A 14,281-nucleotide genomic window follows, 5' to 3' on the forward strand; every position below is an offset into this window, starting at 1 on the left:
CGTATCTTGCAAGAATGGAAATGTGTTCGTATCTCGTAAGAATGGAAATGTGTTCATATCTTGTAAGAATGGAAATGTGTTCGTATCTCGCAAGAATGGACATGTGTTCATATCTTGCAAGTATGGAAATGTGTTCGTATCGTGCAAGAATGGAAATGTGTTCGTATCTTGCAAGAGTGGAAATGTGTTCGTATCTTGCAAAAATGGATGTTTGTTTGTATCTTGCAAGAATGGAAATGTGTTCGTATCCTGCAAGAATGGAAGTGTGTTCGTATCTTGCAAGAATCGAAATGTATTCGTATCCTGGAAAAATGGAAATGTTCATATCTTGCAAAAATGGAAATGTGTTCATATCTTTCAAAAATGGAAATGTGTTCTTTTCTTGCAATAATGGAAATAATAGAAATGTTGCATCAATGTTAATGTGCTCGTATCTTGCAAGAATGGAAATGTGTTTGTATCCTGCAAGAATGGAAGTGTGTTTGCATCTTACAAGAATGGAAATGTATTCGTATCTTGCTATAATGGAAATGTGTTTGTATCTTGCAAGAATGGAAGTGTGTTTGTATCTCACAAGAATGGAAATGAGTTCGTATCTTACAAGAATGGAAATGTGTTCATATCTTGTAAGAATGGAAATGTGTTCGTATCTTGCAAGAATGGACTTGTGTTCATATCTTGCAAGTATGGAAATGTGTTCGTATCGTGCAAGAATGGAAATGTGTTCGTATCTTGCAAGAATGGAAATGTGTTCGTATCTTGCAAGAAAGGAAATGTGTTCTTATCTTGCAATTATGGAAAAGTGTTTATATACTGCAAGAATAGAAATGTTGCATCAGTGTTAATGAGCTCATATCTTGCAAGAATGGATATACGTTCGTATCTTACAAGAATGGAAATGTGTTCGTATCATGCAAGAATTGGAATGTGTTCGTATCATGTAAGAATGGAAATGTGTTCGTATCTTGCCAGAATGGAAGTATGTTTGTATCTTAGAAGAATGGAAATGTGTTTGTATCTTGCCAGAATGGGAATGTCTTCGGATCTTGTATGAATGGAAGTGTATTTGTATCTTGCAAGAATGGTAATTTGTTTGTATCTTGCAAGAACGGAAATGTGTTCGTGTCTTGCAAGAATGGAAATGTGCTTGTATCTTGCAAGAATGGAAATGTCTACATATCTTGCAAGAATGGAAATGTATTTGTATCTTGCAAGAATGGGTACATGTGTTCGTATCTTGCAAGAATGGAAATGTTTGAATCTTGCAAGAATGGATATATGTTCGTATCTTGCAAGACTGGAAATGTGTCCGTGTCTTGCAAGAATGGAAATGTGTTTGTATCTTGCTAGAATGGAAATGTGTTTGTATCTTGCAAGAACGGAAATGTGTTCGTGTCTTGCAAGAATGGAAATGTGTTTGTATCTTGCAAGAATGGATATGTCTACATATCTTGTAAGAATGGAAATGTATTTGTATCTTGCAATAATGGGTATGTGTTCGTATCTTGCAAGAGTGGAAATGTTTGAATCTTGCAAGAATGGATATATATGTTCTTATCTTGCAAGACTGGAAATGTGTTCGTGTCTTGCAAGAATAGGAAATGTGTTTGTATCTTGCAAGAATGGAAATGTGTTTGTATCTTCCAAGAATGGATATGTCTACATATCTTGCAAGAATGGAAATGTATTTGTATCTTGCAAGAATGGATTTTTGTTCGTAATCTTGCAAGAATGGAAATGTGTTTGAATCTTGCAAGAACGGAAAAGTGTTCGCATCTTGCAATAACAGGAATGTGTTCGTATCTTGCCAGAATGGAAATGTGTTTGTATTTTGTAAGAATGGAAATGTGTCCGCATCTTGCAAGAATGGAAAAGTGCTCGCTTCTTGCAAGGATCTTGCAAGAATGGGAATGTGTTCGTATCTTGCTAGAAAGGAAATGTGTTCGTATCTTGCAAAAATGGAAATGTGTTCGTATCTTGCAAAAATGGAAATGTGTTCGTATTTTGCAAGAATGGAAGTGGGTTCGTATCTTGCCAAAAAGGAAATGAGTTCAAATCTTACTGAAATGGAAATGCATTCGAGTCTTTCTGGAATAGGCGTTCGGATCTTGCTGGAAGAAGAAAAGTCTTCGAAACTTGCAAAGAATGATTATGAATTTGATCCTTGCTACAAAATAACTGCATCCAAACCTATCAGAGTGGAAATTTACTGGAATCCTACTGAAAACGAAATGTTATCAATATTTATCAGAATAGAAATGTGTTTAAGTCTTGCTGAACTGGAAATGCATTCGAATCCGTGGGCATCCAAGAAACTGTGTGGGCGTGAATGATACAAGCACGAAATAAATGTGCAAAATTAAAAACATTATAAATTATTCATTACACTTGTAATAAAGCCGTGCCTAATTGCATATGTACATGCAATACGTATCCATACACCAATTTAATTGAAGAGCAGATAGGACTGAACATCAAAAGCGCACTGGAGCGTTTGTTAATGCGTGCTTGCATGAGCAAAACGGAATCGACAAAGAACAGGATCCTGTGCATGTTTAAATTACCGAAAGATAATCGCTGAATTGTGACTTTTTCCCGTCTGGATATAAAAACAAAACGGAAATGAGTACGGTCCAGTCAGCCCGTTGACCACGGCAACGCGAAAAATATCCCGAACAGCAAAACTGAAAATGTTGAAGCCTTCAGAAAATAGTCATCCTTACTGCACCGTTAGCTTGATGAGGCAGCAATGGGAATATACATATATGCAAATGAGAGAGCAGCCGTCATGCAGGAACTGGATGCTACAAATGCATTAGATAAAACTTCGTGCGCCTGGCAGTCGAGGCGTTGGCTGGGCCCGATAGGAGAGGTCTCTCTCCAGAGCGCCAGACAGTTTCCCGCCAAAACCCGAGTTCTTTGGCTGACTGTCCTAGGCTTCTTCCCTCTGTCCAACACGTGGAGTTCGGGAACTTGAGTGAACTTATTTTGCTTATACTTAATTATTCATTATTACAATATCTGAGCAGGAGAAACTCGGTGCTGATAAGAAACAGTGTGTTGTCGTTAGGAATGTTTTTGACTTACTGTGATGTTTTGCAAACTGAAGTGAAAAACTAAACTTTTCGTTCGAAACTAAAGTGGGCGAATTTCGTACCGGATATTTGCGGCTGGGTTTCGTCTTATTCATGAGGTCTCCGTAAGCGTACAGAATGAAATCTACGGTATTTGCAACTATCTTATTAAAGATACTATGGACACAAGGTAAGAATGACTTAACTTCAGACGTTGAAAGAAAAACATGAGCGTTTCGATGTCTGCATGTTACTGTTGTTTATTTGTTTGTTTATCACCTATGCTTTGGGCTTCAAAAACACGCTTCCTAGATTGCGTAAACAAAGTCATTACAGAGCAATGTAATAGAACTTCCGTTGCATTCGATTCGCATATCTGTTGAACTGAGGAAATAATCTACAACAGAAGACTTCAAGATTTTACAATCTTATTTCAACCGACTTTATGAATTCGAATAATAAAAGATATAACATTTTTAATAACGACCATTATGTAATTAACATATGGAAAATCTAATAAGGTAGAACCTTGAAACATTCTGTCTAAAAAAAGTATAATTTTACATGAGGTGCTTGCAGAGGTTAATTTGAGATACTACTATTGCTACTACTCGTGCACATAAAGCGTCCCTCGCGCGCCACACACACATGCACACACACGTATATTATATATATATATATATATATATATATATATATCTATATATATAGATATATATATAATTATATATATATATATATATATATATATATATATATATATATATATATATATATATATATATATATATAATGTTTGTGTGTGTATGTACGTTTGTACTCTCGCGTGTAAACATAAAAGAATACATGTACAGCTTATAGAAGACGCTACGTGAAAAGTTTCGAAGCTTTGTTTTGCAGCATGCAGGTTAGGAACTATCGACACTTTTAAATGTGAAAATAAAATTTCCTTAATGCAGTTTGTAAACCGACCATAAAGCTGAGTTGCAGTACAGACGACGCAAGAGAAGCAATGATTGGTCTACTCAAAGTTAGGAGCAAAAGGAACTGTTTGAAAGAAGGGTAATATTTGGAAGTGGCGGTGGATCATCGTCGATCAGAAAAACTAGGAGCTCCCAGTAGGCAAAGTCGACTAAACACTTGGAAAAGACGTTTACTGAAAAAAAGCAACACGTTTTGGTATTCTCTTACTGCTTCTACTTTCCTGATTCTCATAACATTCCCTCCCTTGAGAGGCAGGTCTGAAGCCCTTTTCACAGTTGCACCCCAACTTAGATTTCTTCCTTCCTTCCTTCCTTGTCCTTGCTCGTGTCTTCTTCCGGCCTGGTCTAGAAAAGGATATTATGTTGTGCACCTTACTATGTCTCTGCACTTGAAACAAAATTTTGATAAAAATTTTTAATTAGGGTGGGAAGATGGGGCAGATAAATCTCTGGATGTCTAAGGGAACAGAAGAGAAGGGATAATTCAAGGAAGTCTAGGGGAACAGAAGATAGGCCAGATAGATCTCTGAAAGTGTAAGGGAACAGAAGAGAGGTGATTATTCAAGTAAGTCTATGGGAAGAAAAGTGAAATCATTCAAAAAACAAGAAACCGGAGGCGTCCTGGAAATTGGGGCATATATTGAACCATAAAAAATAAATTAATAGAATGATCAATAAATACACGAAAGAAAAAAACTATTCCTCTCAACTTTTAATTATAAGGAGAAAAGTTAAAGATCTACTGACTAGCATCATAAAAAAAAGTGTGCAACTCGCTATTACTAAGTTTTACTTCACCACTAACTATCATGTTACCTGATGGTATACAAAACGAAATACCGTATTGTTCAGGAGTCAGTCTGAAAAATCTCGGTATTCTTTATTCAAAATAAAAGAAACATTCGTACGCCTAGAATACTGTCTACAATTCTAAGTGTAGGGAAGTAATATCACACACCTCTTAATGTGACTTTCTAAAAAGGCCAGAATGCATTGCAGAGGTGATAAATATTTTTGTATAACTAAATCATCAGCATCTATCATAAATCCTTTCCAGTGACTACAGAATAAATTTTGACCTGCCAACACTAATGAACGAACACAGATTTTTATATTATTGATAAAAAAAAATTATTACGTCATACATGGACACGCATCCGCCTTGATTCCTGGGAGATAATGTATCGCTCTCTCTCTCTCTCTCTCTCTCTCTCTCTCTCTCTCTCTCTCTCTCTCATACAAACAAACACACTTCACTTCACTTCGTGTTTCTGTGGATGCCATGTCAATCACCGGTAGAGGAAGTTGACTGTTGCACATAAATCTCACTGACAGAATTTAAGTGAACACAACCAAAACTTCTGTTCCTTCTCGTGACATTAACGTATAAATAACAGTAACTTTTGTTTCACAGAGTTTAAATGTCCCCATAATAGCTGATTACAGATGTGGGAAATTTGTTAAATTCTGACGATATTCTTCGAGGCTATCTCCCTTCAGCATAATTAAACTTACTGTTAAATGTACGCCCTTTTAACACACTTTTTATTCTGAATTTTTTATCTGTGTTCATCAAGGCATGAGTTTTTTCATAACCAATTACGATACGAAGAATTCTTGTATGCTATTGATAAATGTAGGGCTTAATAACTAAATTTTCAGTCACTGATGCATACATTACCCCAATCCTTGTTATTAAATCAATATATTTTGGTCTATCACTAAAACTGTTTGTATATTTCAATTGGAAGAGTTTGTTTTTAAGCATCACTATGCACTTTCCAATAGGCTTCCTTACACGCCTCTATCATGCAAACAACTCTCTCTCTCTCTCTCTCTCTTACACACACACATATATATATTGTATCTGCGTGTATCACAGACATGTTCTCCTATTAATTACTGAAGCATGCGTTGAAATCTTCAATGGCATCCCCCGTTCCGCTACACGCACGATAAGCTACCCACCTCTCTTATGTATATAAGTACTTCCCAACTTATTAGATTTAAAAGACCCTACTCTTACATTACTTCTGACACATCTATCCACCATTTTGTACGTCTCCTTTCCTTCGTGTATTCTCGCATTTCTCCTTTCTGTAGAGACAATATTCAGTAACTTAACGTCCTCCATTTTTTCCACATGACAAATTCACCTCACTAATACTACCTTTCTTCGACTACATTTCCGTCGCAGCTCAACATTCTTAGTTCAGCATTTTATTTTCCCAACCTTCCTAACGCCAATTATCTATTTTGCAACCTTCCTAACACCACTTGTTTATTGTGCCAACCTTTCCTACGCCACCTATTTGTTTTGTCAACATTTTTTTACGCCACTTATTCTGCCAACCTTTCTTACGCCGATTATCTGTTTTCTCAGCCATTCTTACCCAGCATATTTATTTTGTCAACCTTTCTTACATCACTTATTTGTCGGCCATTCTTACGCCACTTATTTATTTTATTCACCTTCCTTACGTCGCTTATTTATTTTGTCAACCATTCTTACGCCACTTATGTTGTCAAACATTCTTACCCCACTTACCTGTTTTGCCAACCTTTCTTACCCCACATACACAGTGTCAACAAAGTCACAACACAGGTTCAAACCACATTGCTTTCATTTGTATTCTCCATCTGCACTTCACTTCCATAAGGAGTTGGCATAGCGATATCTTTAATAAATACCTTTGAATTTCGCCTTCTCTGCCAAACCTTTTATATAGACACTACTGCCTCCCACCCATCTACCATTTCGAGATTCGCCCTTGAATGGTTTTCTGGAGCATGTGTGAAGTAGCATCCCATTACAGAATGAATAAGTTGAGTATACCTTAGTTTAACCCGACCACCGAACTGATTAACAGCTCTCCTAGGGCTGGCCAGAAGGATTAGATTTATTTTTTATTTATTTTTTTTTTACGTGGCTAAGAACCAATCAGTTAATCAGCAAAGGGACCTACAACTTATTGTGGGATCCGAACCACATTATATCGAGAAATGAATTTCTAATCACCAGAAAGATATTCCTCTGGTTCCGCATCGGCAGCAGCGGGTAGCAAACTCTGGCTACCAGATTGATAGGCAGGTACGCAACCATCTCGTCTAATGAGGAACGCCCACAGAATGAATAAACATAGGCCTACATACAGTTGGCAAAAACATACCGAACAACAAGAACTTACTGTTGTATGAAAGGATAAAGGAATTATTCCAAAAAGGAAAAGAAAAAGAGGAAATGAAAATGGAAGAGAACTGGATGAAAATGTCAGAAAATGGTTGGAAAAAGGTACCGAAAAAAATGTAAACGAGGAACATAAGAAACTTGGAACAGTGCGAAACTTCGAAGGAAACGACTTAATGGAAAAAGGGTGAGTTTAATATAGAGATGTTCTGTGTTTTCAGTATTCTGCAGAGAGAGAGAGAGAGAGACTGTAAGGCGGATATAAAACTTAGGGGAGTAGAAAGAGGATGTGAATAGGTACATACAAGGAGGAAGTTGCAGATAAATCAAGAGATAAACTGCGAGCAGTAAAACTGAACAGGATGGAAAGAGATTGATGAAAAGGAAAAATACAATTTGGAAACATGATAGCCAGTAAGAAAAACTAAAATAAATTTCACTCGTATTTTTCATACACCTTTTACTTATTCATCCAGTAAATGTTGAAGACTTTAATAAATCCGATTTCAAAACCACGCTCTGACTTGTTGCATTCTCGTAACAAACTCTGGCAACGTTCGCTGTATACAAAAGCTATATTTGCAACTGTTGCAAGGAATGATTTATTTCTGTCTTTGACGCTAAAACAACATTTGCACAATACTGATTTTCCTCTGAACTTAGCATAACAATATAAAAACTTACGAGAAATATTGTAACTTATAGTAATGCATTGTTTATATGCTAATAATCGTGTTAATTATCAAATTCTGTAATGGAAATCATAAAGTTTTATCTACAACAAAAGTTAATCGTTATTTTTCTCACATAGACTTACTGCATTAATTATTCTGAAATTATTTACCTTATGTAGGCACAAACATCAATCATAAATAAGATGCTTCTTAAAGAGTTTTTCCCGAAAAAAAGGAATCGTGAGTTCTTCGTTTCATTAGGGATATGTTACAAACACTAGGGGTTTCAGAGACAGTGCAAGCACGTTTTTTTGGCAATATCTCTGTAACGAACACTCGTATCAGAACGAGATTTTGCTATAGTGTATTACACCCAATGCCTTAATTTATAAGGGTACCGTGAATCACTAATTGTAAAGATTAAAGACACTTGTCCTTGTACCAAGAGGCAAAAACTCCATTAGCCAGAAATGGATACGAACACAACAGTAAAAAGCTCCGCCTATCCTCTTCCCCCACCTCCACCGCCACCCCCGTCCTTCCTTCCCTCACCTTCCCTTCTCTCTCTCTCTCTCTCTCTCTCTCTCTCTCTCTCTCTCTCTCTCTCTCTGAAAGTTGCTTCAGTAAACTTACTTTGTCTATCTATCTAATAATATACATTGTTGTATGAATCTAACCATCTAGTCGGTTGTTAACTACCAGTTGACTGATTTATTTATGCATTGATCCGCTCATTTCTCTCTCTCTCTCTCTCTCTCTCTCTCTCTCTCTCTCTCTCTCTCTCTCTCTCTCTCTCTAGTAGTGGTACCTACAGTGAATGGTTATTAGAGTGAGAGATAATTTCTGAATGTATGGTGGAGCAGTAAAACGATAGACACTATGATTTAAGGTAAAGCGACAGTTATATGTGCATCGATATAATCAAAGTTTTAACTCTAATGAATGTCCGGTAGAAAGGCTCAATTTTTATTTGTAACACAGTAACTATAACCAGTTACCTATTCAAACCAATCTGAAGGCAATTGGCGGCTTTTTCATGGCTAAAAGAGTTGAAAAATTGTGTGACAAACGAACTTCTGCAACCGTGCCGGGAGTTAAGTTCCGTGGTGGCCATATTTTCTTCACCTTCGTAATAAAAGTACTATATTGCTGATACCCTGAGTCGGCACGAGGATTACGAAGAAGGTAACCAAACACAATTATAACAGTCGCTTTACCATAAATCATAGTGTTTATCGTTTTACTTCTCCACCATACATCCAGATATCTCTCACTCTAATAACCATTCACAGTAGGCACCACTACCACAGAGAGAGAGAGAGAGAGATGAGCGGATCAGTGCATAAATAAATCTGGCAGCTAACAACCGACTGGATCGTTAGATATATACAACAATGTATATTATTAGATAGATAGAAAAATCATACAAAATAAGTTTACTGAAGAAACTTTCAGAGAGAGAGAATGGAAAGTGAGGGAAGGCAGAAGGACGGTGGTGGCGGTGGAAGTGAGGAGAGAGGGTAGGCGGAGCTTTTTACTGTTGTGTTCGTATCCATTTCTGGCTAATGGAGTTTTTGCCTCTTGGTACAAGGACAAGTATCTTTGTTCTTTACAAATAGTTATTCACGATACCCTTATAAATTGCGGCACTGGGTGTAATACACTATAGCAAAATCTCGTTCCGATACGAGAGTTCGTCAAAGAGTTATTGCCAAAAATCGTGCTTGCACTGTCTCTGAAACCCATATAGTTACCATCGTACACAAGCATTATCTTTCATGAATAATATTTAAAATATGTAAAAAAAAAAAAAAAAACTTAGCCTCGCGGTTAGATGTAAATACACAAGAAACTGCTTATATGCTTGCCTCTCTCTTTCGCTCCTCTCTCTTTATATATATATATATATAATATATATATATATATATATATATATATATATATATATATATATATATATATAATATGTATATATATATATAGTATATATTTATATATATAATATGTGTATATATATACACACATATAGATATTAAATGTGTGTGTATAATATATATATATATATATATATATAGATAATATATTATATATATATATATATATATATATATATATATATATATATATATATATATATATATATACAAACAAGAACATAAAGAGGCATTAATTATTGAAATATAATTCCCTCCATTTCCACAAAAGTAGGTCACTTTACGAGGAAAACGATAGACCACTATGATATATATATATATTAATATATATATAGTATATATATATATATATATATATATATATAACTATATATATATCTATTTATTATCTATCTATATATATATATCTATTCTCCGTATATATATATTGTAGTAGCTATATATATTCTATATATAGATATATATATAATATATATATATATATATATATAGATATATGATATATTATTATATTATAATATAATATAGATATATATAATATATATATATTATATATATATATATATCAATATCTATGTGCATAATCAAGTCAACAGATAAGAAGACAACTATCTCCAAGCAAAACAAACAAGACTAGTTTGAGAAAGGAACCACGTGAAACAAGAAGCCTTAGTAGGGTCTTGTGATGACGTTTCCTATAACTCCCCTCAAGGCCAAAGCCAGCACATATCTGGCGAATTTATTCCTCTGAATATACCTTGCACACTTCTGGACCTGACGTGGCGTTTTCCTCGTAAATGTGACCTACTTTTGTGGAAATGGAAGGAATTATATTATTTCAATAATTAATGACTCTTTATGTTCTTGTTTGAATCGTCTGAAACATTTGAGAGGTTTTAAATATTACAGATCTATTCATAGTCTAATGTTATCCACAGAAGCATACAGCCTCTCTCTCTCTCTCTCTCTCTCTCTCTCTCTCTCTCTCTCTCTCTCTCTCTCTCTCTCTCTCTCTCTCTCTCTCTTGTTGTTATTGTTTCTCAATATATATGGAAATATATGCAGTATACATAAAAATGCACCCAAACACACACACATAGAGACACGTTTGCATATACGTATATATATATATATATATATATATATATATATATATAGTAGTGTGTGGAAGGGACTCGGTGTGGTCAAGTAATTTAGCACATAACCCCCAATGCTGAAGATGACATTTACTATAATCATGTACTAATATCAAACTGCTGAAAGTATCCCTCGCCCTCGAACTAGGAATAATGGAATGAACCGGAGAGGCACTGCAACTTGAAGCAAAATGAAGTCTGGAAAATATGGCAATATACAGTTAACAATAGAGCTTCATGCGAATTTCCACCACACTAAGTTACATCCATGATGGACCCAGATACTCGTCACTGCATTTCACCGAATAAAAATACTTTTAATTCAATTATATGTATCGGATCATACATCTCCCTTCGAGTGGGAAATAGCAAATGAAATGTGGTGACCTATTTCCGGAGAGTTTAGAAGGATTCATGTTTCGCTCGAGATATGGTCCATGCTGGGCCTTAACTAGCTATCGTAATAATTTGATGACAATAAATTAGACTCCGCTCTCTTATATTCACGATTTTATACCATAAAGACTCCTGCAATTTAATATTCTGAGATCCGAACTACAGGCTCTCCCTCTCTCTCTCTCTCTTACAGTAAACAAAGCAAATGCACTTACAAGTAGTGTACCTTACGTACGCGAAAAAGGAGAGAACTTAAACATTCGTGTACATTAACAATACACTTTACATTCACACGTAATTAAAATGCTATTTCATTTTCAGACAATTACTGGATACCATTTTCATGGAGGTGGCCCCAAACAACAGCAATCCATTTATTCTTGTGATTCCCATAACGGCAGAGTCGGAAAAAAAAAACGAAAAATAAACGTAAAAATATGAATGAAAAATTCGTACACGTACACTACGACTCGACCCAATCCGCGTAATGGATGTTTTTCAACGCCACACAAACTAAAACCGCTCACATCAACGCGGTTAGTGCGATCTTACAACAAGCTACAATTACCGTTAAAAAGGGAAAGGGGGAAAACAATGAGTGACAACTCTCGCGCTGATAGATTGACAGCGCTGCTAAAATTTTAATGTTTTCTGTGACTTCATTACTCGCTCGGCCGTAAATGAATTGATGCTGGGTCAAAACACTCGTGGTGGAGAGAGAGAAAAAAAAATGGTTGGCGTGCCTGATGTGAATGGTTTCACACCAGTTGGGTGAGGATTACCTCGCTGAGGCACTAACTTTTTGACTGTGGTATGATGGAAGTGTTTTTCTGTCGTCTGCTTTTATTCCGTCTTTCTTTCTCTTTCCACCGCCGTCAGCGACCCACATCGGTCTCCTAACAACCCGGTTCGTAATTCACAGCTGAGGTCAAGAGAGATATTCTTGGAAACTCAGCCTTGATATCCATTTGAGTTTTCTATAAAAAGAAAACTACTGAGAAGGCTATTGGTCTGTCCGCCCGCCCGTGTTCTGTCCGCCTTCAGATCTTAAAAACTACTGAGGCTAGAGGGCTGCAAACTGGCATGTTGATCATCCACCCTCCAATCATCAAAAATACCAAATTGCAGCCTTCTAGCCTCTGTAGTTTTGATTTTATTTAACGTTAAGGTTAGCCATGATCATGCGTCTAGCACCGATATAAGTACCAGCAACACAGGCCACCACCGAACCGTGGCTGAAGTTTCATGGGCCGCGGTTGAGAGTTTTATGAGCCGTGGCTTGGAGTTTAATGCAGCATTATACGCTGTACAAAAAAACTCGATTCTTCGGCGCAATTCTTACTTGTTTCTTGTAGATCGGGGATCAAATACGGGTTCCATGATAACGAACCATTAGTGCTACGTATCAAAAGCACACGAGGAACTAGAGCGAAAATAGTTAAAATTCAACATTTGTTGTATAATAATATCTGTGTATATCAATAAATCAACTGTTTCGTTATGTACTAACGTCGAACGACAGAACCATTTGCTGTAATTGTATATGAAGCAATTAGCTGTGTAAATATAAATTATATGCCATCTGACAGTTTGTTTCTTCCACTTTTCTTTAATCAAAATTAGGTGTAAAAGTGCTTAAAATATAACCAAGGAACACTATAAGACATTAGAGTCATCTATTAAAAACTACATCATGATATGGACAATAAAGGATTAATATGAGAATTAACGGAATGTTGCGGAAGAAGTTACAAAAAATTAGACTACATGAAGAGTAGCAATCTAGATTATAACACGGAGCTCACACACCAAAATAAAAAGCAGTACCCTCTCTCCGCTAAAGAATACAACCCTCAGTGTATTATGTTATATAGTTTTGACATGAAAGCAGCAAAACTAGCTCCATTTCTAAAGGAAAACAATTGGTTTTCTATAAGCACAATAAATCAGTCCGAAAATTATTATCTGCTCGATAGGTTCATATCAGGTAAATCATATAAGATTTGACACTGAACGTACTCACTCCTTTCCTAGTGTATATATATATATATATATATATATATACTATATATACATATATATATATATATATATAATAAAGTATTATATATTTATGGATTGGATCACGTTCCTAACTTTCGTGATTCAGTTATTTTATCATTATATATATATATATAATATATATATATATATATATATATATATATTATGTATATATATATATATATATATGGATAGATAGATAGCAAGATAGATAAATCATATAAGATCTGTCAATAATGTATGAGTTCTTCTTACCATATATATATATATGTGTGTGTTGTTGTAGATGTGTATATACATATATATACATGCATGTATACAAGCATACATACATAAGTACTATATGTAATATGGGTGTGTAGGCGTGTGTGTATGAGGAATGGGACAGGGTATTTGCTATAAACAGCGTCACTTGGGAAGATTGTTCAATAAGCTCTAGTGGATCGATAGGGGACCACAATTCAAAAGAAAAGTTTGTTAATTACCTAAACAGAGAAGTTCAGAATGACTGGGAAAAAGTCGTTTAGTGAGCATTAGACAAATTGGTTTCGAATCTCTCTCTCTCTCTCTCTCTCTCTCTCTCTCTCTCTCTCTACTTAGCGACTCATCTATATTAATTAAGCTATCATCTAGAGTAATTTCTTTTTTGCCCTCTCCTGGTTAACGAATTCCACTTTTCTATGTATCTCCAGCATAATGTGTGTGTATTTTTAAGTTACACCTGTATCCTCTTGCTATTACTGTGTAAGTCTTCCACCAATCTCTTATATTTGTTCTCCTGAACTCGAATGCCATTTGTAGAAATAAAATTTTTCCCTAAATTGTCAGTTTATTCCATTAAATAGCCAGTCATA

At 35.5% G+C, this 14,281-nt stretch overlaps 1 protein-coding gene across 6 annotated transcripts in view; it reads left to right on the plus strand.

Moving 5' to 3' along the window:
- Nucleotides 1–2,879: 2,879 nt before the first annotated feature.
- The window catches only part of LOC135219395 (cell adhesion molecule Dscam2-like), a 391,041-nt gene continuing 379,639 nt past the window's right edge, over nucleotides 2,880–14,281 (plus strand). For 4 of the 6 annotated variants that reach the window (XM_064256137.1, XM_064256139.1, XM_064256141.1 and 1 more), the window contains exon 1: nucleotides 2,881–3,264. In XM_064256137.1, the coding sequence (XP_064112207.1) occupies nucleotides 3,213–3,264 (52 nt within the window). In that variant the 5' untranslated portion in view covers nucleotides 2,881–3,212. Of the gene's footprint in view, nucleotides 3,265–14,281 lie in introns of all 6 variants that reach the window. The other 2 variants (XM_064256138.1, XM_064256142.1) reach the window with 2 other exon arrangements.

This window comes from Macrobrachium nipponense, chromosome 1 (genome assembly GCF_015104395.2).
Source record: "Macrobrachium nipponense isolate FS-2020 chromosome 1, ASM1510439v2, whole genome shotgun sequence".
NCBI classification, from domain to species: Eukaryota; Metazoa; Arthropoda; class Malacostraca; order Decapoda; family Palaemonidae; genus Macrobrachium; species Macrobrachium nipponense.